This window comes from Epinephelus lanceolatus, chromosome 18, assembly GCF_041903045.1.
Source record: "Epinephelus lanceolatus isolate andai-2023 chromosome 18, ASM4190304v1, whole genome shotgun sequence".
In the NCBI taxonomy this organism is placed as follows: domain Eukaryota; kingdom Metazoa; phylum Chordata; class Actinopteri; order Perciformes; family Serranidae; genus Epinephelus; species Epinephelus lanceolatus.
Window position 1 is genome coordinate 17,303,651 of NC_135751.1, and position 27,158 is coordinate 17,330,808.

General features: G+C 40.9%; 3 protein-coding genes across 3 annotated transcripts; 2 read left to right on the plus strand and 1 right to left on the minus strand.

Annotated features, from left to right (window-relative positions):
* Window positions 1-1,366: 1,366 nt before the first annotated feature.
* Window positions 1,367-4,943, plus strand: hsd17b1 (hydroxysteroid (17-beta) dehydrogenase 1). Its single transcript, XM_033645739.2, has 6 exons — window positions 1,367-1,479; window positions 1,721-1,882; window positions 1,955-2,134; window positions 2,294-2,387; window positions 2,470-2,653; window positions 4,143-4,943. Exons 1-6 carry the CDS (start codon window positions 1,383-1,385, stop codon window positions 4,296-4,298), a joined length of 873 nt encoding a protein of 290 aa, XP_033501630.2. The 5' UTR covers window positions 1,367-1,382; the 3' UTR covers window positions 4,299-4,943.
* A 3,173-nt stretch (window positions 4,944-8,116) lies between these two features.
* Window positions 8,117-11,296, plus strand: LOC117268029 (coenzyme Q-binding protein COQ10 homolog, mitochondrial). Its single transcript, XM_033644177.2, has 5 exons — window positions 8,117-8,317; window positions 8,853-9,008; window positions 9,387-9,579; window positions 9,709-9,810; window positions 10,781-11,296. The coding sequence occupies exons 1-5, from the start codon at window positions 8,214-8,216 to the stop codon at window positions 10,931-10,933; spliced, it is 708 nt and encodes a 235-aa protein (XP_033500068.1). The 5' UTR covers window positions 8,117-8,213; the 3' UTR covers window positions 10,934-11,296.
* Window positions 11,297-12,733: 1,437 nt separating this feature from the next.
* mylk5 (myosin, light chain kinase 5) lies at window positions 12,734-27,158 on the minus strand. The gene is made up of 17 exons (XM_033645749.2): window positions 26,699-27,158; window positions 23,073-23,222; window positions 22,260-22,412; window positions 21,116-21,274; window positions 20,632-20,667; window positions 19,432-19,559; window positions 18,609-18,762; window positions 18,202-18,513; window positions 18,006-18,108; window positions 17,394-17,597; window positions 17,072-17,289; window positions 15,916-16,039; window positions 14,235-14,387; window positions 14,029-14,155; window positions 13,851-13,938; window positions 13,615-13,755; window positions 12,734-13,360 (listed from the first exon to the last, which is right to left on the minus strand). Exons 1-17 carry the CDS (start codon window positions 26,832-26,834, stop codon window positions 13,155-13,157), a joined length of 2,592 nt encoding a protein of 863 aa, XP_033501640.2. The 5' UTR covers window positions 26,835-27,158; the 3' UTR covers window positions 12,734-13,154.

Genomic DNA, 27,158 nt, shown 5'->3' on the forward strand with positions numbered 1-27,158 from the left:
GTATAGGAGAATGCACATGGGATGGTGACCCGTTAAAATGCAGAAAGATGGCAACAAGAGCAGATAGAAGACCACGACACTGAATAAAGTCAAATTTCATATTGCATATTCTACACTCTATGTTACATTTACTGAGAATGAATGGCACTTCTTTTCTCTAAGAATTATTCATCATTGTGTCGAGGTTTTCGTGACAGTTTATAATAAGTGGATGCCGTGTTAATAATTGCTTGACACAAGCTCTGATTGATGAATGGTTTGTACCTGAGGATTTGACGCCACCTAGTGAAAACTCACTCACATGCACATGATGACGTCTCGTAATCTCAAAACCTATTTTCCAGTCACTGCTCAGAGCTTGCATGATGGATTGCTTATTACTTAATAATAGACATCTCTGGGGCTGGGCTTTGGTTGGAATTTCTTTGCTTTGAAATGGGCCAAGTTTCCCCTTAGTTTCCTCTCTGTGTGACCACATGTTATTTGCAGATTTGCAGATTTGCAAGACCTTGTGACCACAGATGACAAGCCTTATCAGGATTAATTAAGACATTGAGAGGTATTTTAATAAAGAATGCGAGTCTCCTGAAACAATTGCTTGGCATAATTTTTCTTTAGTTAGTTCTGAACAGTATGTGTGAGGAAGATGTCCACTTCCCAGGTTTTTCAAAGCTGTTATCAGATGATGAACACAGCTCAGAAAGCTCAAAATATGTGATCTATGAATTGGGATTACTTTGTCACACATTTAAAGACTACACGGCACCTGCAAATGACAACTTTCTGTTAGACATGCCTGAAATTGCTTTCCCTTTACATAAGCTTGGGAAAAGGATGCAGGGTGTTCATATCAGAAACCTCATGAGAATAAACACCAAGCAATTTCCCTCCTCGGTCCCTTGAACTCAAACCCATTGTGCTCATTTCTGGCTCTTCCCAGCCTCATTGTCTTAATGTAGTCAATGGAGCAGGCAGAGGTCAGTGGGACTGATGATATAATGTTTTGCTGCCACCTTGTGCTCCTATTAGTGCTGCAATTTAAAAGATAAACAGATAGATGTTTCTGAGCATTGTTATCAAGTCAAAAGCTAAATTTAATGAAAATAAATAAGGGCATCCCAACTCACAGCAGTTACAAAAAGTCAAAGAAAGGCAGCAATGTTTCTCACGTCTTAAAGGAGAAAAGAAAACAAGGGCAACATGGACGTGTGAAAAAATGTAGGGACTCCAGGTGGCTGATAACAGGAAGATGTTTAGGATTAACTGGCCTTGTGTTGGCGAAATATGTAACAACACTGAGAAAAAGAGTTCTCACATGTCTCCATCTCATCCTCTATGCTGGCTGCACTCTGTTGAAGCAGACAGTTGATGAGCCAGGCTCCATGGACAAGAAGGTGGTGCTGATCACAGGCTGTTCCTCGGGAATCGGTCTCAGCCTGGCTGTCCGGCTGGCCTCTGACCCCGACAAAAAATTCAAAGGTAACGACAGCTGGCATAGACTTTTATTATAGCCCTTTTATATGCTAAAGTGTCTAAGCTTTCACTGGGTTGGGAAGTGTTGATGTTATGGATCTTCTACAGAGACACTTCAGAGTTTGTAATGTGCTTTATGACTTGAGTTATTTTGCAATATACATAAGACTTGTGTAAATAGCAAAACATTTAAAAGCATAGTGAAAAATGTGTCAAGACATGCCATTAAGAGCTGCTTTCTGTTTAGTGTATGCCACAATGAGAAACCTAGCCAAGAAAGAGCGTCTTTTGGAATGTGTGAAAAGCCTGCACAAGGACACCTTGGACATACTCCAGTTGGACGTAACCAGCTGGCAGTCCATCCTGGATGCGAGAGACAGGGTTGCTGAGAAACGAGTGGACATTCTAGGTATGCTCTTGTGTCAGTGTGTTCTCATTAGGACTGTGATCGTGTGTATTAATGGGCTTATCCTACTCACAGTTTGTAATGCTGGTGTGGGTTTGATGGGGCCGCTGGAGGTGCAGTCCTTGGACTCGATGAGGCAAATTCTGGAGGTCAACCTTTTGGGTACCATCCAGACCATCCAGGCTTTCCTGCCGGAGATGAAGGCTCAGGGCCAGGGCCACATTCTGGTAACTGGGAGCACTGGAGGACTTCATGGTGAGACAAGCACGTGGATGAGGAATCACTGAATGTCAACAGTGTTCCACATGTGCAGTTTTTGTAATGATTCGATGGAGATTGCAGCGACAGATCGTGTTGATACTTGCTGCTGTGCATAAAATTGCCAAAATAACCCCTTTTCATGCTCTCTTGCAGGTCTCCCCTTTAATGAGGTGTATTGTGCCAGTAAATTTGCCATAGAAGGAGCATGTGAGAGTTTAGCTATCCTCCTGCAACACTTCAATATCCAGTGAGTTTTCATGTTTGCTGCAAATTGTTTCCTTAGCTTAGAGGCTGTTAACTCTAAATGTTGATGATGCTACATCCTGCAGCGTGAGTCTCATTGAGTGTGGTCCAGTCAACACCGATTTCCTGGTCAACCTGCAGAAGGTAGAGCTAGGGGATACCTCTCTCCAACAGGTCGAGGCCCTAACGCTCAGCCTCTATGAAAAATACCTGAAGCACTGTGGCTCCGTTTTCCAAAATGCAGCACAGGACACTGAGGATATTGTAAAGGTATGTTGTATGTTTACAGTGTCATAAGTGCATCAATAGGTTTAAATGATGCTGGTGGAAATTTTTTTTTTTATGTGTGTGTTAAAGGCACTGTATGTAACTTTTTACATGTAATCACCAATGAACAATTTGTAACATATCATAAAAACTGAGACCTTCCCCGACTTTCTTTGATACCTATGGACTGGCATCCATGTAAAGGACTATGTAAAGGAATTTTCAGGGAAAATCCAAAGGATGTGATAAACTTTAAAGGTCCAGTGTGTAGGATTTAGGAGGATATATTGGCAGAAATGGAATTGAAGATAAGTATGTTTTCTTAAGTATCTAATCACCTGAAAATAAGATTCACTGTGTTTTCCTTGCCTCAGAATGAGCCGTTTATATCTACATAGGGAGCTAGTCCGGGCCGTATTCACTGCAATCCGTATTCATTTTTTGCAAGTTTTGTTCAAATCACCTGGTCCATTTGTTTTGGAGAGGAGGAGACCCCTGTGGATAATTTGGCTCCCAGTAAAAACCTGCTGAACACATGGCACACCAGGACAAGTTTTAGCTGGTTGTAATCTGCTATCCTCACTGCTATATGCCACTAAATCTCCCAAAATCCTACACACTAATGCTTTAACGAAGAACTCATGGTCAGTCTCGTTAGTCACTGCACTCAGCATTGACTAACGAGACTGACTCATGGTCAGTCTCGTTAGTCAATGCTGAGTGCAGTTCATTTAACAGCCTCAGAAAGAGGTGTCACTATAACAAGCATTTTCTAAAAGGTACATAGAGAACCTTTAAATACAGCATTATAAATGATAAGATTCTAGTCTTTTCGCTAAATGTGACTGTTGTCAGCATGGAAAAGAAAAGGGAGGATCTTGACAACACTATAAAATTTTCCCGTAAGACCCTGGACACATGAAACAATTCACACTGTTAATCCCCGTTGCACCCTTCACATCAACCGGAAACATTTACTCTAATCTTTTATCTAAAAATGAAATAAATAGAATTGATTTTCACTAGCTGTGGATAGGGAGGAGCCTTCATGCAACATTTTGTGCATGACTTTGAAGTCCAATGCTTACATTAGTTTAACAACTACAGTTAATAGTTATTTTGCAAACTAAGAGTTTACACACAAAATCTATGATGAGCTTATTAAATATGATACACAGATTTTATTAAGTTATAGAATCAGCACAACCCCATCCAACTACAACATTAAAAACTACATACACATATAATATGTGACAATAATAATGATGCAATAATATAATAATAACTCAGACAGGAACCACTCTGCATATTGAGTACTTTTACTTTTGATACATATGTTTAATTCTACTGTAGTTTTATTTTCACTTGATTTAGTGCTCAGAATACTGATGAGGTTTGAGGTTGAGTTTATCACAACAAATTGACATAAGTGTGTCAATATAAGATTACCTCTACATCTAACCACTGTGGTGTGTTTGCTTATGTCTTCAAGGTTTTCCTTGATGCCATCCAGTCACCCAGCCCTGCATTTAGGTACTTCACCAGCGGTGTCGTGCCACCTCTCACCAAACTGAAGATGACAGAGCCAGATGGCTCGCGGTACATCAGTGCTTTGGGCAAAATCATGTTCTCAGCTGAGGAACAATAATTTTGCCTTTTTATCTAAGCCACAACTTGCTCTTGTTTGTGTTTTAATGCAGAGGTAATATTTTGGCTCTCTCAGTGGTGATTTCGGGAATAAAGTTGACTCACTGTGACTCAGCGGTGTTACTCAACTGGAAAGGGCAGTAAGTTCAGAGTTTTGGGAGTTCAAAGGAGGGAGTGACTCCATGCTTCTATTTTTGTGTGTTATCAAAAGTTATATTACTACTTATAACAATATAAAGATATAAGAATAAAAGTTAAACCATTTCCTGGTTAGTGGCAAAATACTTCACAAGGAAAATGGTTTTAGTGAGCTATATGGGTTGCGTGACAGTGTTCTTACCACACTTGTTGCCATATTTTCAAGGGACTGGCATGCTTCTGGACAGGTTCTTACCACTGTGTTAAATGTAAAACACTCCAAGAATGTTGTTGTGTAATCTTGATTGGCTGCTTCATGCAAGTGGGAACAAACTTACCGCTTCAAAACATGAAATGAAAAATAAATAACTAAAATAAGTACTTTCACTGAAGGAAATCATGCAAGATTTTTTACATGGCTTAATGATATGGTATGCTGTATTTCTTTTGTAGTGTTTGCTGAAGTGCTTGTGTTTAAATGTCCCCTGAGGGATGAATGAATAAAGTATTTGAGCTGACCTAAAAAGAATTTGGATGATATCTGTCATACGCTCACTGCAGATTGTACTGTGCAGGTGCACCTCACCTTACTCTATTCAAAATAGTGGTTAGATGTCACAATAAAAGAAATACTGTCACAAGAAATACTACTCAAATTCAGCATATTTTTATATAAATAAGGATTTATTGCTATATCAGATTAGTAATCAAGAGATGCGCTATTTTGTTGAAGTGGATCAAGCACCTTTATTTTAAAAAAAGAAGAAGAGAGCAAAACAAATGCTGTTTGCAACTGCTAGTTAAGACTAAAAATATCCTTTGACCTAGAAGTGGATTCTCTCTCTGTCCTCTGGTCCTGTAAATATTGTCACAAGCAACAAACAAAGAGATGTCATACACTCTGTGGTGGTTCACTTATGTTGTGGCTTTTTAATCGCTGAAATCTAACAGGAATGCATATGGCTCTTCATCAGAGAAGTTTGCACGTTTAGACAAGTGGTTAAAGTTAAAGGGGTGCACCATTTAAGTTAAGAAATCCAATATGTTTTTTTCATGGCCTATTAAAGTTAAATGAATATTTGTGAACATGAGCTTCTATCTGTGAAAGTCACAAACCAGAGAATTAAGTCTCAATCTTCAGTCTGGAGCTGCTCCGTAGACAATGAATGGGAGCCTGATTTTGTCGACCCACAGGATGTTTGTTTCTTTTTTATACCCAAATGAACTTTATTCAACTTTAGTGTTCTTGGTTCTGATGCAGAAAATGTACCCATGTACTCAAATATTCCCCTGGCTGCTCTCAGTGTCCCACCCGGTGTCACTGCGAAGTTGTCGAAAACCGCCGCTTGGTCAGTGACTTCTGGCATCTTTCAACAACCAAAACAGCCGTCCTTTCGTATTGGCATGATATATGGCCAGTTGCCATTATTGTTTAACGACGCCTGGCAGCATCAGGAAGAAACACGGTGGGACAACAATGAAAGTTAAGGCAGTGGAAGTCCAAGTAGGGTGGGCGGGAGAGGTGTTGAATGGGTCCAGCAATCGGCGACTTTCACCTGGGAAGCTGGTGTTTGCTTCCCGTAAGACTGAAAATACAAACCTTGCCTTTTTTTTCTAAATCTAACCACGTGTGAGTGTTGGCAAAATGCAACCACTTGTGTTTAATGTTGAAGAAAGAAGACGTCAATTTGCAATGTTGTACCAACACAGTGTGTTTATTTTGAAGGAGACTGTATACAAACTGTTAATTTTCTGTGAAAACAGAAATGTATTTTTAAAACAGACAGAAGTGTAACAGACAGAGGTTGACACAGTGTCCCAGAATGTCAACAACCAAAGCACTCAAGGTACCTTGCATGTCATATGTCAAAGTGGAAAGTCCATGACCAAATGTCAATATGTGACAAGGTCGGGGTAACAATGTGTTGCAGTGCCATCCATAACACCTTTCTAAATTCATTATCAGTGGAGCAGCTCCTGATTTTATATGAGATGAAATCATAAATTAGAGTTTAAGCACTTTAATTTTTGACTTTGAGAGAATTGTCCATGTTTACCAATATCTTTGGACTGTCTTAGACTATCGGAATGACATGTATGAATTTTGAAAACTGGTGTAGTTTTTCTTTAACTGGTTGAATGAAGGTCTGTCAATGATTAATACATCTGTTCAAAAGCAGGTGAACTGAATACGTATGTTAGATGACGACTTTGCAAGCCAGTGACATCAATGCACTGACGTCCAGAGTGGTCCTGAAACAACAAAGTGCATTAACAGACCAAATAAAAATCTAATTGTTATTACCGTAATACCTCAAGTACTTTTCTATTTCAAGATAAATCTAGAAAATGCCATTTAAAAATTATAAAAAGTTAGAGAAATGTCTTTCTAAATGGTTGTGAGTAAATTGTAAGGAGGAAGTGCCTCAGTTGGGCTTTTGAATCCCTGAACTGTATAAAGACTGAATGAGGGCCAGCTGGAGCAGCATCCATCTCCTGTGTCATTTTTGGATCAGCCTGGTGCTGTTAAGCCTATGAGTATGTTCGCTTATAACCTGAGACAGGTTACCTTGTCTGTACGTCTACAGGTTACGTTTTCAGCCTTTCTTTGATAGGATTGACTGAGGTTCTTAAAACCCTCCCTGGTCAGGTGCCCTAATTCTGGCATCCTGAAATGGATCTGGCACTACCAGCTCTGACTGTGCGGTAACACTTAATGCAGCACTCAGTGGTGTCAGCCTCTTAGAGCCTGTAGTATTACGCAGAGTATAATGGGAGCAAGGTAAATTTAGATTTCCCACTATCACAAATCAAACATTTTAATTTAGTCTGTTTGTTAGCTCTGGTTGCTGTTATCTCATACTTTGCTGCACTTTAAACGTTACTACACCTCATAACTTTAATTCCTCTGAAGCACCAAAGTCCAGGTGAATCATGTGCACAGTATGTGCTCGCTTGTTCACTGGCTCAACCCAACAACACTATAATTTAGACTTTGGCTTGCTCATAGAAACCTCACAAAATACTGTGAACTCAGCTGTGGAATATTTCCAGGCAGTCAATCACAAAATTGATTCATATAGTGCTTTTTTTGTTTTGTTTTTTACAATAAGACAACAAATCTGGATAACCTTGTCATCTGTTATATAATGTCATCTACTTTGGATGACAAGAGTTGAAAGGTCAGTCTTAATTCTGAACTCCATGTGTCTGTCTCTGAGCAAGGAAATTAACTCTGCAATCCATATTAACAATACAATTTATATTAATACATTTATTTGAAAGGAAACAGGTTACAAAATGTTTTACAAATGGACATAAAATCTACAAATTCAAATGCAGGAGTGCTTTACAAACGCTGCCACTGTTTTAAGACTCAAAAAATGCACTCCACCAGCACTTCCACTAATAAAAACAATGTCCAATAAATTTTCAATTAAAACAATTAATTAAAACAATTTCTAATTTTATAATGTCGTCACTCAGTTAAACATATACGTCCTCTGACTGTCCTCATTTGTCTTCTGAGTGTCATTCAAAGGTTACCTCGAATAAGAGATAAAGTCAGGGCCCTTGGCACTGGATAAAGTTGGCTTTTAAACTTGATCAAGCTCTCTCTGATTGGCTCGTGTTTCCCGTGACGTCACTGCTGCCCTTATTGGGCAAGCGGAGCGACTCGTCAGCCAGAACAAAGCCGGGTCGCCGCTGCTGCCGTCGGGGATACAGCACTGACATCTCACCTGAGAAGCTACGGTAGTCTCTAAACTTTACCTTCACCATGACCAACAAAGCGACTCCTCTTCTCTTCAAGGCGCTGCTGGAGATGTCTGAAGCCCACTCCTCAAAGGTTGTGCGAGGAAACAATAAAAGACCGAATATCAGGTGAGTGAAAATGAAACGTTACCCACAGAGATGCGTACAGGTAGGCGACATACTGATGAACGCGTGATTGTATTCGTTTAGATTGAATTTTCATAGTCACACGGTTATTGAAATGTGGCTGTTGGTGTAATTTAGATGTTTGGCTTAATATTGTTAACATCAATGGACAGTAGACTGTATTTCTAGTGTAGGAAGTGTTCGAGTAACTTGGCAGAGTTACTGTCAGTCATGGGACTGAGTCTGTCTTTTCTCCCTCTTGTGGTGCATTTGGCACCTGCATTCAATAAACTGTGCGGGCAATAAATGAAATATGACGTGAATGTCAGCTTTTCATCATTAGCAGCAGCAGGGAAGTATTAATCAAGGTAGTCTGTCCTCAAAAAGATGTGATTTGATGCATATTCAAACAGTGTGAATTTACAACATAATTAAGTGCACAGAAAATGACATTTGAGGAATCATTTGCCACGGGGCTTTGCACATTTCCACAAACTCATTACTGTCTTCCCATTTATATTTGATTCCCTTTCTTCAGACACTTGTGGGCCTCCTGTGGGGCTCTGGCAGTGAGAAGGACCAGCCTGCCTCTCTGTCCTGCGGTCCCCGTCAGCACACCCAGCCGCAACTTCATCAACCTGGCCATCCCCATCAGCGCACGCAGAATGGAGTACACTGAAAGCCGGACATTAGAGTGAGTGTCCTTATATGATATCCGACATGTTGAAAACCAAAGAACTAAGAAGACAATAACTATCTGACAACTATCTCTAATCTATAAGTAAATTAAAGAAAGTTTGAAACTTTGGCTACTTGGAAAAATGAAATTTATTTGTCTTGTGTAATAATTGACTTAATTTATTTGGGTTTTGGATTGTTAGTTGGACAAACCAAGCAATATGAAGATGAAACTTCAAGCTCTGAGAAATTATTACCAGCATATTTCACTATTTTATGATAATTAATCAACAAAAGAATCCAAGAATCCAAGAATTAAATTCACAAATTTACATAGAAATTGCAATATCATCTCATCTGATGTGCCTCTGTCTCCATTTGTCTGTGTGCTCAGGTTTACTCCAGAGCAGATGTACAGTTTAGTTGCCAATGTAGACCAGTACCATCACTTTGTTCCATGGTGCAAGAAGTCTCAGGTCAAAAAGGGACGAAATGGCGACATCTGGGCGGACCTGGAAATAGGTTTCCCCCCCATCGTAGAGCGCTACACCTCCGAGGTCACTGTCATCCCAAACCACCAAGTCAGGGTAAGTTTGTGTTGTGGTAGCTCCAGAAAACAACCATCACAAATTCTCAAACTATACTTTGATCCAGGGTACTATGCTCTTTGCCTTTGCCAATCAGTGATAACTAAAGGGTAATTTCTTTTGAAACAGGCCGTGTGTACTGAAGGATCCCTCTTAAGCCATCTTGAAACGATATGGAGGTTCGCCCCTGGACCCAAAGATGCACCAGGCTCCTGCAAAGTGGATTTCTATGTAAGTGGATGAGATGAAATGAATATCTGACTCTGACAGCGATGATGAAATCAGGTCTTTGCAGCACCCACAGTAATTTGACATATGGAAACATGGGGAGCAATTTGAACACTGCAGTGAAAATAGAAGTAAACAATGAAAGGAATAAAACACCGGTGACACTATTATAATTAACAAACCCATGCTTGCTCATGGGACTTGAGAGATCAGATTTCATGTTTGTTAAATAGAGAGGCTCATTCTAAGTCTTCGATGCTATATTATTGTGAATGGATTAGACTCAAATGAAGTGTTGAGTAAAATCCCATTAAGCTCTAAATTTAGTCATGAGTAGCACACTGGTGTCCCAGGAGGCCCTGAAATAGCTGTCAGGTCATGGAACAGTGTTAAGGAGCTGCTGACAGGCGGTCTGACCTTAATGTTGGCTCAGATTACCTCCGGCTCAACCAGGAAGTGGATGGACAGGTTAAATAAGACTGATTATCAATGAATATTTAAAACTGTACTTCCTAACTTTGATCAGGGTCCTCAAAGTTTTTGATGACAGCCATCAGGCAGCCAGCACATGATTGAAGGCTGCACAGGAAAAGTGCACAATCTGTTCCTTTTTTATGACCATTTTTATTGCACACTAACACTTAACAAAAACTATGACACTCGACAGTGATACAGCCTACTTAACACTCTTAATACATTCTTGTTTTCCAGGTTGAAAATGGGTTATGTGGTTGCTTTTCATTGCATAGTACTTTTTTTTTTTCTTTAAGTTTTTTTTATCAATATATTTGAATACTGGGGGGGGTGTCCCCACCAATACATATTATATTTACTGCCTAGATACAAATGTACAGAGATGTGAGTCTATATTCAGTTACTTGGAAGAAATCAATTTAACTCACAAATGAATAAACTAAGTGTATCACAAACAGTTATCTGTAACGTGTTTGTCCCCATCCTGTGTCTCCTTCAGGTGTCATTTGAGTTCAAGTCCATTCTGCACTCTCAGCTGGCCAACGTGTTCTTCGACGAAGTGGTCAAGCAGATGGTCAACGCCTTCACATCACGGGCAGCCACACTCTACAAGAACCAGCAGGAGGCGCCATTGAGGAGACGGTCAGCATGAGGCGATCCTTTTGACCATCCACTTGGACCTTAAACCAAACGTTGCTCTACTTTTTATCAACACTTGTCTTACGGAAGAGACTGGTTCTTCTTTTGCACCCACTCATATCTGATACTTGAGTTGACACACAACTTGAATGTAATTCAAACAATTTATTTATTAGACACAAGCTAATTTATTTACTTTCTTGTACATATTTATTTACTGAAATGAATAAGAAGTTTTCAAATGAACATGTTCTCTGTCTGAAATTGTGGGGTAATGTAAGTGAAATAACGCCTGCTCAGTGCTGAAACATCTAAAAGGATTTTCTTGTTTTAGCACTTTTTTGTTGGTTGAATTAAAGTGTTTTTATTTTGGTTAGCCTTCGTCCAAGTGTCATTTATTGCATCTGTTTTCTTAAAATGTGTTGTTCTATATTAAGGCAAGAATTTCCAGTGTAGCCGATTGTATCTGCAACTGTTCACTCCTTGTAAACAAAAGTATGCCTCCAGGAACAGTTGCATGAGGCTGACCTGAGGCTGCAGCTGATACTAACCTCCCATCCAGCTTTTCAGCCTCTGAGAACACCTGGCTCCAGTCAGTAGGTGATGGTCTGTTCTCCTGTGAAGTAACTTGTGCTGATTTTACAATCCAAACAGGAGTCAAAGGGTCAGTGTGTGAGACTTTGGGGGATTTGGTGCCATCTAGCAGTGAGGATTGCAGATTGCAACCAACTGAAACATCTGGTTAAAATTCCTCAAGTGTTCATTGTTCAGGAGGTGTATACTGAGAGCTAAATTATTATTATTATTATCTCCTCCTCCTCATCACAAACTGGCCAGGTGATTAAAACCAGTAAAAACACTGAATAAAGCAGTTTCATGATAAAAAAAAAATGCAAATCATGGTGGCTGACGCAGAAACGAGCCAATGTTTGGTTTGTCTATTTTGGGCCACTGTAGCAACATGGCGCTGCATGGCAATCCCCACAGACAAGGACCCGCTTCCTAGATACAAGGGTAATTTGAAACACAATTCTTATTTTCAGTTGATTATACACTTAAAAAAACACACTTGTTATATTCCATTTTTGCCAATATATCCCCCTAAATCCTACACACTTGTGCTGCTGGTGCAGATACGTACAGATGAGGTCATGTCACATTGCACACTGAGACATACAAAGACAATAGGAGCTAAAACAGATAAAGTTAAATGGATGGGCAAGTGTCTGTGCTTACTGTGATATAATTTCTTGGAGTATCCTCAGATGCATCATGTCCCTTAAAACCTGTGCAACCTGAGCTAAAGGGTTATGTATTGTTAAGTTTTTGAGATATGCACATTTTTATGAGTAGGGTGAAAAGCTCTTGTCCTCTGGTGCAGTGATGTCGTAACAAGGGTAGAGCTTACTGACACGAAGGCAGAAACCTTAGCTTTCTACTGCCCTACATATTATGTTTTTTATTTTAAATCTGTGTAATCAGGATCATGCAAACAACAATCTGTTTAATAACATTGGTCCGCTCATTGTAGAAAATACCCTCATATTTTTTTATTTATGTTTTTAATGCTGCTGTTTGAGTTTCATATTCCACCAAAAGTTTGTCAAAAATGGTTTATTTTTTGTGTCAGTACTGTGAAAATATGATATGACCTATGTATTGGTAGACATACTGTATGATGGTTCTTTTTATACCATCAAAATGTAGCACATACCAAAGTTAACAGTAAAGTTAACTTACAAATAAGTCCTTTGACTTTTACATTATACATTAAATTAAAAAACTACTTATATCTCTTTCAGGACGAAAAATTTGGTGTACTTTCTTTTTTAATTCTACTCAAAAAAAGCTTAAAGTATATCAAAGAGCACAAGTCAGATCAGCATCATTTGCTTCTCAAAAGGGATATCTCAGTTTACTCATATTGCCAGCAGAATATTAAATAACTCCCCCATGAGGCAAAGCAAGAAATAGATTTATAATTTCAGCTTGAACATGTTGTTTAAAACAGTGTATAACAATGCCTTAATCCCATTAAGAAATATCAACCTTACATGCTTGTAGCTCTGTAATAATATTCATCTGTTCATACATTTTGTACAATAATACATGTATTATAAATCTCCAGTTACAGTACAGGATGTACAGTTAAGTCCCCATTTGTATGAAAACAAGAATGTACATACAATACAACTGTTTATACATTTTATCTCTGCAGTGTTAAAATAATGAATCTACTCTTGAACAATGAGTTTGGCTGAGCAGGACGTCTCCCCATGGTCATTGGTGGCTCGACAGGTGTAAATATTGGAGTCCTCTGGGCCAACTTTGGCTAAGACCAGGGTACAGCGGCCATCTTCCTCGTACTCTATCTGCACTGCGGGTGACTCCACCAGAGGCTCCTTACCACACAGCCACACCACCTCTGGGTCAGGGTATCCTGCCGTGATAGAAGAGAGGGGTGAGGACAGCTTTAAAAAGCAGACCTTCTAAAATGAATGAAGAGCGTAGCTGCGTTTAAGTCTTCTGGGGGAGTTCTAGTCAAGTTGGTAGCCTTCATAGTCAAGTCAAGATGCTAGCACACTTAAATTGTAAGGCAAAGGAGTCAAGCAAGTAAAGCCCCTGCTCTGAAACAAAGCAAAAACAATGTCACAATGAACACAAGTAGTGCTTGGGCTCTTGAATGAAGTGTACCTGTAAGGTGACATGAGAGACGGACACTGGATCCCTGAGCTACTGTCTGGTCCTCCAGGCTCTGGGTAAACTGAGGTGGCCCTTGCATCTTGCGCTCCAGGGACTGCAGGGCATGCTCTGCCTCTGGGCTCAGGGGTGAGTCTGGGACAGGAGAGGGGGATACGTAGATTTAATAGGGGGGTCAAAATTGCTATGCAGCAAATCAGCAAACTAAAATGGTCCTGTAAGTGTCTTACCTTCTCCAGGGCTGGTAGGAGATGAAGAGCTGTCACTTTTAGACAGCAGAGCCATTCTCTTCAGGGCTAACAAGGCCTTACCTGCTTTCTATGTGACAAAGAAATTCAAAAGTATGGTCCAGTAAACAAAAAAACAACACCTCAAAGAAAACATAAAAGTCCTGCACTCAGGCGTTACCTTCCACTTCTGCCTGGCAAGAAACCTCTTCATCTTCTCCTTGGACAGACTCTTGGAGGTGGCGAGAGCTGCAGGGTCTAATGTCATCCAAGGGTGGGCAAGTGCCTCTTCACAGGACATTCTCCGCCTGGGGAAACACACAGAGTGTTATAGGTACTTAAGTGAAGATGGAGCTGTCTGTGCTACAGCTGTGTTTATGGAATCACCTTGTGTTCTTGTTGAGCAGGGAGCTGATGAAGTCTTTGGCCTCGTCTGTAATTTCATCAAAGCTCTCCTCATCAAACTCCCACTGGGCAGCTGTGACCAGGGCCAAGGTCTCTACATCGTTGTTACCCTGGAATGGAGACTCACCACTCAGTCTGAGGATAAATAAAGATAGACAGCAAGGTCATTATATTGACTGTTTACACCTACAACCACTAGGTGGCATAAAAGTCTCAGACATTCAAATGATAAGCAGTCGCTCTGTCATGAATGTCACCGCCAGCTCACTCCTATCAGTCATGTTCTATTTTGTCTCTCAAAGCAGGATTTGCAAGTGATTAAGAGCCCTTTTCATTTCGATTATTCCAATGTTGATGTGCATGACACAGTCAAATGATTAAAAGAATGGTTTTGCATTTTGGCTTCTTTGTTTGTTGCTAAAAGGTAGATAAGAGTAATAATACCACTTTAATGTCTGTTCTGTAAATATGAAGCCAAGCTCAGTCCCCAGAATAAAATGTTGGCATTGTATGTTGCTGCAAACACACCGGTGGCGTCGGCGGCGTCATTGACGCAAGTGTCAGGGAGAAGATAATATCAGTAGAACTCATCTCTGTTGCAATATTTACAGGAAATAATTTCTAAAAATGCATCAAAATCTCTTGTCTTGCTCCAGCTTCCTGCAGTTATTGCGTTCACTATTTGAGTTAATTGTACAGTGTATCAATTGTTCTGTACTGTTATAGTTATGCATTGTATCTATTATGAAAGATTCCAAAAGTGTCTCACTTAGTCAGAGGTCATCAGTTTTGATGGGAAAAATGGTCCCTTAAGAAACAAGGTTTGAAACCACCGGTTTAGATGGTGTATACACTATTTAAACCGGTGGTTTCAAACCCTCAGCCCATATACAGTTTATGGGCTGAGTTTCTCATCAGGAGGGGAATGTGGGTGGCATGACACTTAGGTGCTAAGCAGCAGACAGCTGCAGACCACTGTCTGAGACAAACAAAAACAGGTATTTTTCACAATAGTTTGGAAAATTTCTAACTGTGTTTGTAGTGACTAAAACAGATATTTTCACCTCAAATGTGATGTTTTCCTAACCCTAAACAAGTGGTTTTTGTGCATTAACCTAACCACACGTTAATCACACCTTTGTCACAAGATAAAAATGAAAATTGAAAGATTTAACATATCTGTTTAACATAGCCATGGCATGCAGAACCATACAATGCCAGCATTTATTGTGGAGTTTTGGTTGTGAAACCACTAACAGCAGCAGATTAGCTTAGTTTAGCACAAAGACTAGAAACAGGGGAAACAGCTGGCCTGGTTCTGTCTAAGGGTAGCGAAATCCACTGGCAACTCTAAAAATCACTAGTTAAAACATTATCTAGTTTCTTTACTCAGTTCAAAGAACATATTGTAAAACCACGTGTTAATAGGTGGATTTAGTCACCTTTAGATGGAGCCAGTCTTGCATTGTTTTTCCAGTCTTTGTGCCAAGTTAAACTAATCGGCCGCTGGCTGTAGATTCATGTTATTGCGCAGACAAGAAAGTGGTATTTTCATCTAACTCTTGGCAACAAAGCATGAAAGACAGCAAATGAGCTCTTTTTACAAGGTGTCAAACTATTCCTTGAATGCAGAGAGGGCTATGGGAGTGATAGTGTGACTCACAATATGTAGCAGATGACCCCGATGCTCCACATGTCAGTTGCCAAAACCACAGGCTCGTAGTTGATCACTTCAGGTGCTACAAACTCTGGAGTCCCATGCATCACCTTCAGAGGTGTTTTGCCATCTGGTAAAGAGAAATCTCACATTTTAGTATTTAATTTTTCACGCAAAGAACCCCTTAGCTCAAAAACAGACAGAGAAGGGACACCGTCCTACAAATATTTTATAAAACTGAGCTGCACTTGAGATAAAAACTGAATATTTTGGGGTCTTCTCTCTCAGAGCCTCTTGCTCAAAAAGTTACAAAACAGTCCATCAAGTGTCACACAGTGCTCCTTCGCTCACATGACTGCACAAGGATTCATGGGTAACATTTAGCCTATCATGAGTTCAGGCTTTCCGCTATTCCTCTTTCGACCGGGAAAATCTGTTGAAGTCAGACATATTTAAATCTCTCTGGTCATGATGCCTGGCAAAAAATATTTCCCTCTGCAAATATGTAAGCTTAACACCCAGTTGTAAAAGCGAGCAAGTGTCGCTCTGTCAACACTGAATGCGTTAAATATGCAGTTCTGTAATGTCAAGTAAACAAACAACTGCACCTGTCAGCTGTGCGCTTATGTAAACTAACCACCTCAAGGTGTAGGCTTGAGATCATAAGCTTAAGACGTAACCACTTAAAGATCTTGTTGTCTTTCTGTTGTTTGTTCTTTTAAAAAGAGAAAACACACATTTTTGATTGTGATATTTACTGGAAATGATATACATTATAGCACAAAGCATGTAAGTCATTACCAGAAACTTTGAGTTTTAAGGTTTGCAGTTTTTGGTTCAGGTTAATGATTAATGGATATGTACAGGGTCAAGCAGGGTGAGTTGGTCTGACCTGGACATCACTATGTGTACTGTAAATTAAATGTTTTTGTAATAAACACGCTGATTTATCTTTGCTAATAACATGTTGGATTCATGATGATATTTAGATATGTCTTAATTTTTTTTAAAAAAAGAAAGAAAACTGTTAATCAGTTATCACACAATAATTTTGTGGCCCCCTGCAGTAACTCTGAGGAACCCCTCGGTGTCACAGACCCCCTGTTGAAGACACAGGCACTAGAATGACAAGTAAATATATGGAGAGTTTCATCTCACGTACCAAGCCTGCTGGCTAATCCAAAGTCAATGATTTTTACGGATGTGCCGGTGGTGTCAACACACACAATGTTTTCAGGTTTGAGGTCCAGATGGACGATGTTCTGCTGGTGCATGTAGGCAATCCCCTCCAGGATCTGCTGCATGTAGAGCACACTGGCAGGCTCGGTGTGCTCAAAGTTGTCATCCACAATACGTTCAAACAGTTCCCCACCTGCAATACTACAGACAAAGCACAGTGATAGCAAATAGTTATTATATTTCTTTGTTTGCAACCAGATTTGCAGGTTTTCACTTTCACTTTGTGCTTTTATGACAATACTCACAACTCCATGACCATGACCATCTCAGGCTTGTGATCATATGCCGCAAGACACTGAACCAGTTTGGGGTGGTGGAGGTAGTTCATCAGCTCTATCTCGTTGCGAGCAGCCTCCCTCTCCTTGGCACGGCGGCCTTTGTAGAACTTTCCTGCACACACACGTCCTGTCTCTTTGTGGGTAAGCTTGAACACCAGGCCGAACTTACCCCTAATGAAGAGACAAGTTTATTCATATTTTAAAATCTCTGAGAGCTTAAGAAAGAAATGTAAATGCAAACAATTTTTAATCTAAGGTTTGTGATTCTAGTATGCACATATCTGCCAAAGGGCAAGAGTACGGCACTGACGTTATTAACTGCAATTACTGGTGTTCTCATACCTGCATTGGTGTACATCTGTTGTTTACTTGAGTAGAACTGTGTCTCTACATGCATGTATTTTAATCCACCCTCTGCTACACTTGGCAGGCTTTCCCTCTTTCACACAACTCACACTAATAAAAAGAAGACTTTGCCTTCAAAGGTCAAGCTTTCAGTGTTGATGAGCATTTCTGAAGAAAATTGCTCTTTAAAGCCAAGGGGAAAAACATGCTTGGGTTTTTTCCTGACATACTCACATTCCCAGTTTCTCCTGCAAATTGTAGTGATCTGTGACTTTGTGTGAAGAGTCAATAGTGACACAGCAATAAGCTTGAGGGGCCTCCTCTTCTTGTGGTTTCTCTAAATATGTACACAAAGACACAACAGCTGTAACATAAGCCTCATTATATTTGCCTCTAATTTCATATGTGGTATCAATACCCAATATCTTACCTTTTTGCTCCATTGTAACCACTGGTGACACTGGTCCAGGCTCGCTTACTCCCACCGCGTTGTAGGCCCTCACTCTGAAACAGTATTCCTGTTGAGGCTGCAGCCCAGAGCACACTCTGTACGAGGTACTTTTACACTGGGCAGTGAGCTCGGTCCACTCCTTAGGCTCAGCGTGTCCTTGGTTCTTTACCTCGACCACATAGCCCAGGATGGCACTGCCGCCGTCGTAGCAGGGGCCTGACCAGGACAGCACAAGGCTGGTGGCAGAGACAAGGGAGATCACAGGAGAGGAGGCTGGAGGCTGAGGCCTCTCTGGTGAGATGATGATGATAATGATAAATGAAGTGTCGCTTACAGATAAAGTGTACTTTACATGGTCACATACTGTAGTGTGTGTGTCGTCTTACCTATGACAGAAAGGGTGAGTGTGTGTTGGGCTGAGCTCTTGCGATCCTTCACTACAACAGTATAGCGACCTGTGTGCTGTAGTTTAGCCTCTGCTATGACCAGGGTACTGCTGCGATCAGTATTTTCTACCCATAGCTCTGGACCATCCACTATCTGCAGATATAGTGTGTAAGGAAAAGAGAGAGATTGATGGGACAGTTCACCCCGAAATCAAAATTACAAATTTTCCCAAGAACAATATCACAGGTTGGAAGTATGCATCTACTGCTAGCTCACCTAGCACCACTGAGCTAGCTAAACTTACAGCTCAGCCAAGGAGGACACCATCAATGTTTACATCTCGTGCTGTCACGAGCATGAGCCTCTCTTGCATGAGTAGATGCATGTTTTCTTTCTGTGCAGTGATATGGTTGGCGGGTGTAGTTGGATAAAGAGAAAATAGTTCCCACATGAAACTGCTCACAACAAGGTCTGTGGATTATCTTGGGTAACTGGGTCATGATATCTGGAAAGAGACATTGCTGTTGAGTTTTTCAAATGTATTAATGTGGTGCTTTGAGCACCACAAGCTGAGTGCCATCTAGTTCAGTTATATTGGAGAGAAGGCAGACATCTCTATGGCCGGTATCTCCAACACTCTCCACACATCAGCAACTCACACTAAAACCATCTAGACGGATAAATAGCACTATAGGTAAGAAAAAATATGTATATTTGATTCGGAGGTGAATTGTCCCTTTAATACTGAGAGCCAGCGGAGACACTGTATAGTTAAGGTGGCAGAAAGTGGATATATAAACCATGATTTACAAATCAACACACCTGGTCTTTGTTTCTGATCCAACAGGACACTACAGGAGGACTGCCGGCGAAGTAACACGTCACACGTGCAGTTTCTCCCACCTTCACCTCGAGGTGCTGCGGAGGGTTTTCAAAATGTAATGCTGGACCTGCAGAGACAAAAATAAAGTGAGTGTTTTGACTGAGAGCCTGCCTGCTCATTGAAGTAGTATTGACTTGAAGGCCTTAAATATCCAACTGGAAGGAAACCATCCAGTGTGGCATGTAAGATAAAGAAAGAGAGACTGTGTTAGCTGGGTGGGATTGTGTGGTGTGTGGTTTCTGCTGTACTGTAAAACTGGAAGTGTGTTACTTCCCCCGAGACCCTTATTATTGTAGCAAACAGGAGAACAAGTGTCCCAACTGGAAACAAATGCAAAGCACATATAGCCTCCTTCACACAAGTACAACCAGTCCTTGTGTAATCAAGTGTGTTGAACAATGTCAAGCTAATTCACCTGTTGAACTCGCCTGTGCATCCCAGTTCAATATGTTTCAAACACTGTTTACTTAAACAAACATACTTAAAAGAAGCAAACACACATGTGAAGCCTGCTCTGTATCCTGTGGTTATACAATGTTAATATGCTAAGAAAATTCCATATATGAGCCTGAGTCAATATCATCTCTCACACTATCAGTATTCAAATACTGTGGCATCAGGGTGGAGAATTTGACTAAAGACAAGATAAAATTAGGTTTAAATGGCTTCACAGTTTACCTTCTTAGCAGGTATATAAGATTATTGCCTGTCCTCCTCAAGCCATCACTTATATCTTTGTCATAAAACCGTAAAAAAAAGCAGTATGACATATCCTGTACACCCATAACACACATTCAAACCTTATTATGTGAACTTTGTATGCTTTTATTGTTGCAGCCTACACCCTATGGTAAAGCTACCCAGTATATTGGAGCACAATAGCTTAAAGCCAGACAACATTATATCAAGAACAAAGACTAACAACAGGTGTAGCTCCAGGGCAAACCACAATAGCATTAGAAGCACCTCACACTCACAAAAAAAAAAACAGTCTCTAAAGATATTAACATGAACAAGAGGAAACCAGACAATATAGCAGTGAGTAATGACAAATATAATTAAGTGGATGATGGAAAGACAGGTGCATTGCCTGGTCATTCAGCAGAGATAGTGAGAGAGAGGAGAAAAGTGTTTCTTACCTGTTCCTGAGTTGGCTCTCTTCTTTGGGATGACTTCTGCAGAGACAGATGAAGTGCAGGTAGGTTTTAGTGGGAGAGAGGTGTGGCTCTGCTTTTCTGTTCTATGGCTATCAGTTTACACACTCAGCAAGTTTTACTGTACTGTGCACTGTCCACTTCCCTACATGGTGTTCACTTGGGACAACAACCTCTAGTGGGTATATTATTATTATTGTGGGAGTCTTACATAATTCCTGACTGATACAAATGTTGCTTGACAGCCAATCACACAAGGACTGGAAGTGATGTGTTTCCTATTTATTTAAAAATATGACGTGGATTTCCGGGAAGAGGTTAAAACAATGGTGAAGAGGTTGAGATATTTTTCTGGTGCATCAAAACATGTAGGGAAGGAAGGAAGTTGCACTGTATGGGTTGTGTGTTATGTTCTATAAACGGACTCCTAAAATATCCCCATATGTAAAATTAACAATTATCTGATTACCTGAGACCGGGCTGAGCTTATCAGAGCCTGTTGGGGAGGTAGGAGACTTCTGCAGCTCGTCTTTGGGAGACTGTGGTGACCTTCCATTCTCCACAACGCTCTTGGATGCAGAAGTCAGGATATTTGAGACACGATTCACACCGCAGATAGTTTCAAAGTCTGGATTGGTTGTCAGTAAGAGGAAGAGGAGATGAGACCACAGAATATCAGAAATGAAACTCCTACTTATTGTGAACAAAGTAGCACAATGAAAAAGTCCAATGAAAGAGGAACCCTACATTAAACTTGCAAGAGGGAGAGTTAATAATCAGCAGGAAATTGTGTCGTAGACTAATTTCCTGAGAATTTAAAGGTCCAGTGTGTAGGATTTAGGGGGATATATTGGCAGAAATAGAATATGATATAATAAATATGTTTTTTTCAGTGTAAATTGGGCACCTCGGATCAACTTGCCAATCTGGCCCTGTGTGTCTACATGCTAGCAGCTTGCCGGCAAAACGGCCCAACATTCGCGGAAAATCTGGCAGTATAAAAGGGGCTCATGTTTGATTGCCATGTTTCTATGGTAGCCCTGAAAGGACAAACCAAACACTGGCTCTAGATCGGACCTTTCGCTTATGTATTCGTGTTGGCCACCATGGTTATCAGCCTCTCCGCAATGAGAGCATTGGAAATATATCTCTTTTTTTTTTGTGAAACTTCTTTATTCAGTGTTTTTAGAAATCACTGGGTACTTTTAATTTGGAGAGGAAAAGACCTTTGCAGATAGTTGCACTTCCAGTGAAAACTTCCTGAACATCTGGATTTTAGGGTATCAGAGAAAAAAGGTGAGTAAAAAGGTTAGCACACAGGTGCTAAGCTAGCAGCTGTCTCCGACATGGCAAACAGCGTTGGAGAAACACTGATTTGTAGCATAAAACTGTTTTAAACAGTGTTTCTACTGGTTTTAATCACATGATCAGTCAATTTGGCTCGCAGTGAAAACCTCCTGAATAATGAACACAAAAAGAATTCTAAGTTTTAGCTGGTTGCAATCTGCAAGCGACATCTAGACACCATTAAATGTCCCTAAATGTTACACACTGTTCCTTTAACTCATTTCCAACATGGACCAGTCTCAAGTGTCTCCCAGTGTCTCCCTCACCTCTGACAAACACAGCAGCACAGCAGGACGTCTTCCCTGCACTGTTCTCTGCCAGGCAGGTGTAGGCGCCAGCATCTTCCGGCAAGCATTCCCTCACCACAAAACTCGTCTCCCTGCCATTGAAGGAAGGATTCCCAAAACGGGCCACTTCACCTGCCCATAGGAGCAAACAAACAAATTAGAAACACTCTCTGCTGCTGGTGTACTGTGCAAAAAAAAACAAAAAAAAAAAAACATGTGGAGAAGGCCATGAGAGAAAGGAAGGGCTGACAATGATGCCAGATAAAGGAAGGTTAAATTTATTGTTAACCTCTTGAACCCTGTTGTGGATCTGTCATTGCAAATGCTTGTTGCAGGGCCAGGCATTGTTCAAACCCATACTTTGGTTTGATGTATGATAAGTATCCCAGAGTCTCCAAAAATACCAAATAAGTCAGGCTGAGTGAAGGGAAATGTGTTGAGAATTAGACAAAAGACACCCAGAAAGTTTCCATTTGATGCAGACATGAAAACACAGTAGCATCGTCTGAAGGAAAAAAATAAGCTCCAGTGTGTTGGAACAAGCACAAACAGAAGAACATCTAAACTGTCAAAAAGTTGATTTTGGTTGCTACTTTACAGCCATTTGAAGCCAAATGTACGGGGTCCAAGAGGTTAACTGGTTAGATAAGAACCTCAGAAACTATAAATAACCTGTTTTCAAACCAAATGTGAGTTTTTGCTGTTCTTTCTTCGTTGTTAATGACAACTTTGGATTAACGTTTCATCCTGAGCAAACATCGAGATGCAGCAGTGTAAATTGTCCCTGCTTACCATTGTGCAACCACGACACTTTGATTGGCTGACTTCCAGTGAGAACCCCCCGCAGCGTGATGTCATTTCCTTCATCTACGCAGCAGTCCTGCAGTGGCTCGATGAAGACCGGTGGATCCAGACGTTTATGAGTGAAGGAGTTAACACACCCTGGATGTGGAGAAGAGGGGTGAGAGGTGAGGGGTCAGATACAGAAAATGAGCAACACACTTTCCATAACTGCATCTATTAAAGGAGCTATACATTATCTGGAGCATTAATAGAGGAGTGTACAACTGTTTTCTGTTTTCTCTGTTGTTGTTTCTGTCCTGAGCAGAGAATGTAATCAGGTTCCCAGGGATGCTGCTCAGCTTTCCTTCCAATTTTCCAATTGAAATTTTTGATCCATGCAGGTTATATAGCCTATTTGGAAAACGTTTCTTGAGTGGGAACTTGCAAGCAGGACCAGAAACACTACAAACACAAACACTACATGCATATTTAGTGGGCCTAATCCCAGAAGTAAACCCCAAAGCTACGAACTTTTTTGGTGTGTGTACCAGGTGAGCAATTCTGCTGGACTGAGTAGGAGCCATCTTGGGCTCCAGTGTTTTAATTATTAGAACATGTACAGTTTGACGACATATGTTGGCATGTTAGTGCATGAGTCCCTGTGTGTGGCTCACTGGCTACAACTAATTGTTGCTGGCACCACACTGTACTGTGCTCATATGGCAATTACCCCCCCACCCCAGCAGTTAACTCTGTCAGTACTGTTGTACTGTTGTTGTTGCTAGCACTGTTAACAGTTGGCACACCCCTAGTTTGAAGAAGCAGGCTGCAGTCCCCCCCAGCTTCTGACAGGGAACTGAATCTGTTATATTGCACTCTTCAAAATCAAACTCCATTAAGAAAAACAGTAATTGAACACAGGAGCTGCTGATCTACCACTGCCTTGAACAGTTATTTTGTTTGTGTTATTGTGTGTCTTTGAATTTTGTCAAAGGAGTCTGGTGGCTTCGACAAGAACATAGATGCGGAACTGAAGTTGTTCATGTAGGGGAGACCGGGGTAAGATGAGCCACTTTTCATATTCAGGATCACTACATCAAGGCTATTATAGTTTTGTTGCTAAGTAATATATGTGCATATATTTCAGGATGTTATGCATCCCTACAAACAAACAGAATGAATGTAAAAATAACTATTTTGATAATATAGCATGTCCAAAAAAAGTGGTCTTGTGGCACAACTTACCCCGTGTCTGGGGTAAGTTGAGCATAGGAGTGGGGTAAGTTGAGCCATCTCCCTCCCTTTACTTACTTTTATACTTTATTAATCCCCCTGAGGGGAAATTCAATTTTTTCACTCCGTTGTCATGAACACACAGGTCCGAAATACACACACATGCACAAACAGGACCTATACATGCACAAAGTGGAGAGATACCAGAGTGAGGGGGCTGCCATGGACAGGTGCCCCGAGTGGTTGGCAGTTTGGTGCCTTGCTCAAGGGCACCTCTGCAGTGCCCAGGAGGTGACCTCTCCAGCTACCAGTCCACACTCCACAGTCCACATATTTGGTCCGGACGGGGACTTGAACGGGCAACCCTCCGGTTCCCAACCCAAGTCCCCATGGACTACCATCACGCAGTTACAACAGCTGTTCATTTGGGGAAACAACCATTGACCAGGAGGAAAAAAAGCATGAGGCAGAAGAAAACCCGGCTCATCGATTGGCCAGGACTGAAAACGGAAATCCACCCCCTTTAGCCGGCTTGGTCACCACAAAAACAATGGAGCGGCACCAAATTGATGCAGTCTTGGGGTTTCTGTTTTTACTTTGGTGTTCAAACCTAATTGTTTTTTCACAAGAAGCTGTCCAGCATGAGCAGCAGGTGAGGCAGCAAGCGGTTTGCGCTGTTGGCTTTGTTTTTTTTCTACCCAAAATGCACTGCGCTATATGTCACTTCCTCTCTTTGGTTCACTTCCTCTCTGTAGTTCGCTTGCAAGTGAACGGAGACCCCCAGTTTTCAAGCAGACCAGGGTTCGCTCGTTCCCAAAGGAACCGAACTATCCGTGGAAGTGGACCAGGGTTCGTTTAAAGTGGACCGAATAGCGCCAGTGTGAATGTGTCCTAAGTACCCTATACAACCCCACTTCAAAATATCCAAACTGTCCCTCTAAATGAGAAGTAAGACCTGCTAGAAGTGCTCGAGACATGAATGCATGTCACAGTGTTACATCCTCTGATCTACCATAACAGTTCACACCACTTCATCTCTTTTTCTGTTCTTCTTTTTCACTTACATGTCACATGAATGCCAGTCACACTGCCCAGAAAACCACTGACATCAATCCTCTGCCTTAATACAAAATGCAGAGTTCATGGTAACAGGACTATGTTGTTTTCTTTTTAAAATGCAGTACTGACATCTGAGCTGATCCTTCCTTGAAGCACATGGGTGGGTATTCCCAGGAACTGCTCTCCCCCTGATCCAGTAAAGCTTCATGTATCAAGAGCACATTATCAACACCACAGGCTGACACTGAGTGGTATCACCGGTACAATTAATTGGCATTACAGAGGCCCGTCATGCGCAGTACAGTATCTTTACTAGACATGGTGTGAAGGTGGACCAAATCTGACTGTTGTGTTGTAATGCCGTGCATAGTATACTAGTTATGGTTTAACAAAAGGGGTGTTTTACCATCAACCTTTCACCAGTGTTTACAATCCTCAAGACTTCACTGTGAAGTCCGATGTTTGAAGACAGGCACTGTTCAGTCAAGCCAGCTATTCTGAGCTGCACCTCTGCACACAGACACATTGAGAGGTGGATTTTCACACCCTGCTCTCAGCATGACTCTCTGACCTCTTCTTTTTTCTTTTAAGCAAAACATGCGCCGACCTCAAAGCTTTTATTAGCAGGTTGGTGATAACTCAGCTGAACTAAAGGCTTACAGGTTGCTATAAAAACCCACTGCTGTTGGAAATGAAACTTTCAAAACACTTGCTCTGTGGCCAAGCTGACACAAGTCTGTTTTTATCAGTTCCTGATGTTTTGAGATGCAAAAGCTACTGTACAAGATTGTTATCTGGTAGACAGATGTGTGTGATAATGTCTGCTGAATCACAATTCACACTGAAATTATTTGAGTAAGCAGATGTACAGTCAGTGACACGCAGACAGTTAATATGTGGCTATCCAAAAGATTAATCTTCTGTGTTATATTTTCAAATGAATCCTTACAGATCCTCAGCAAAAGCCAGCAAAAAGTTTAGTACAAACTAAAAGTGTTATTTCAAGCATAAAAAATTTGATGTTCAGTGTGGACTGACATGAAGTGAAAGTCTGCCACTCTACAATAAACAATCAGATACTTGGACATTTAAATTCAGGACAAAAACATGACACTGGATATGAACTTTAAAAGCAAAAAAGTTGGAGTGTGTTGTCTCATCTTCTCCAGGGAAAATGATCTTGCTTTACATCATGATAAAATTAAAGCAAAGCTGTTTTTGCAGGCTTGTCTATCAAACACTGACATTTAAAACATTACATTTGCTACCAGTTGGGTGCTCTCCAACAAACACACACCCTTAAATTATTCATCTCCTCTCTCTGTCTCTCATGCAGTCCTTACCTGTGTCAATATGTTTGTCAGAAGGCTTGGTGTCAGTAGTTCCTGGTCCATTATCTGGTTCAGACGATGCACGGTGCGGCTTGATGTGCATCCTGAAGGTTGACACATAACGCTGTTTGCTGCCATCACCGTTCATTTCTGATTAAGAACACCCCAGCCTCTGAACGGAACAACTAATAATTCACACAGTCATTTCCCAAGCTGATTATCACACTTCCTTCGTCACAGCTGTGTGGTGTGCCTGCAGCTTGATCTGTCTTCTCTCTTCTGTAAAAACCAACACTCCCTACTAACCCAATACAGCTCTGCCCTCCTCACACTTCTCTGCACATGTTCAAACTCTCTTTTCTCACCCTCCCTCATCTACACTAACTCCACCTACATCACAAATCTTTCTCTTTTACTTTGGCCTCCACAGGCAAAGCAGCCATCCCCTTATCTCCCCAAAGTCACTGTAATG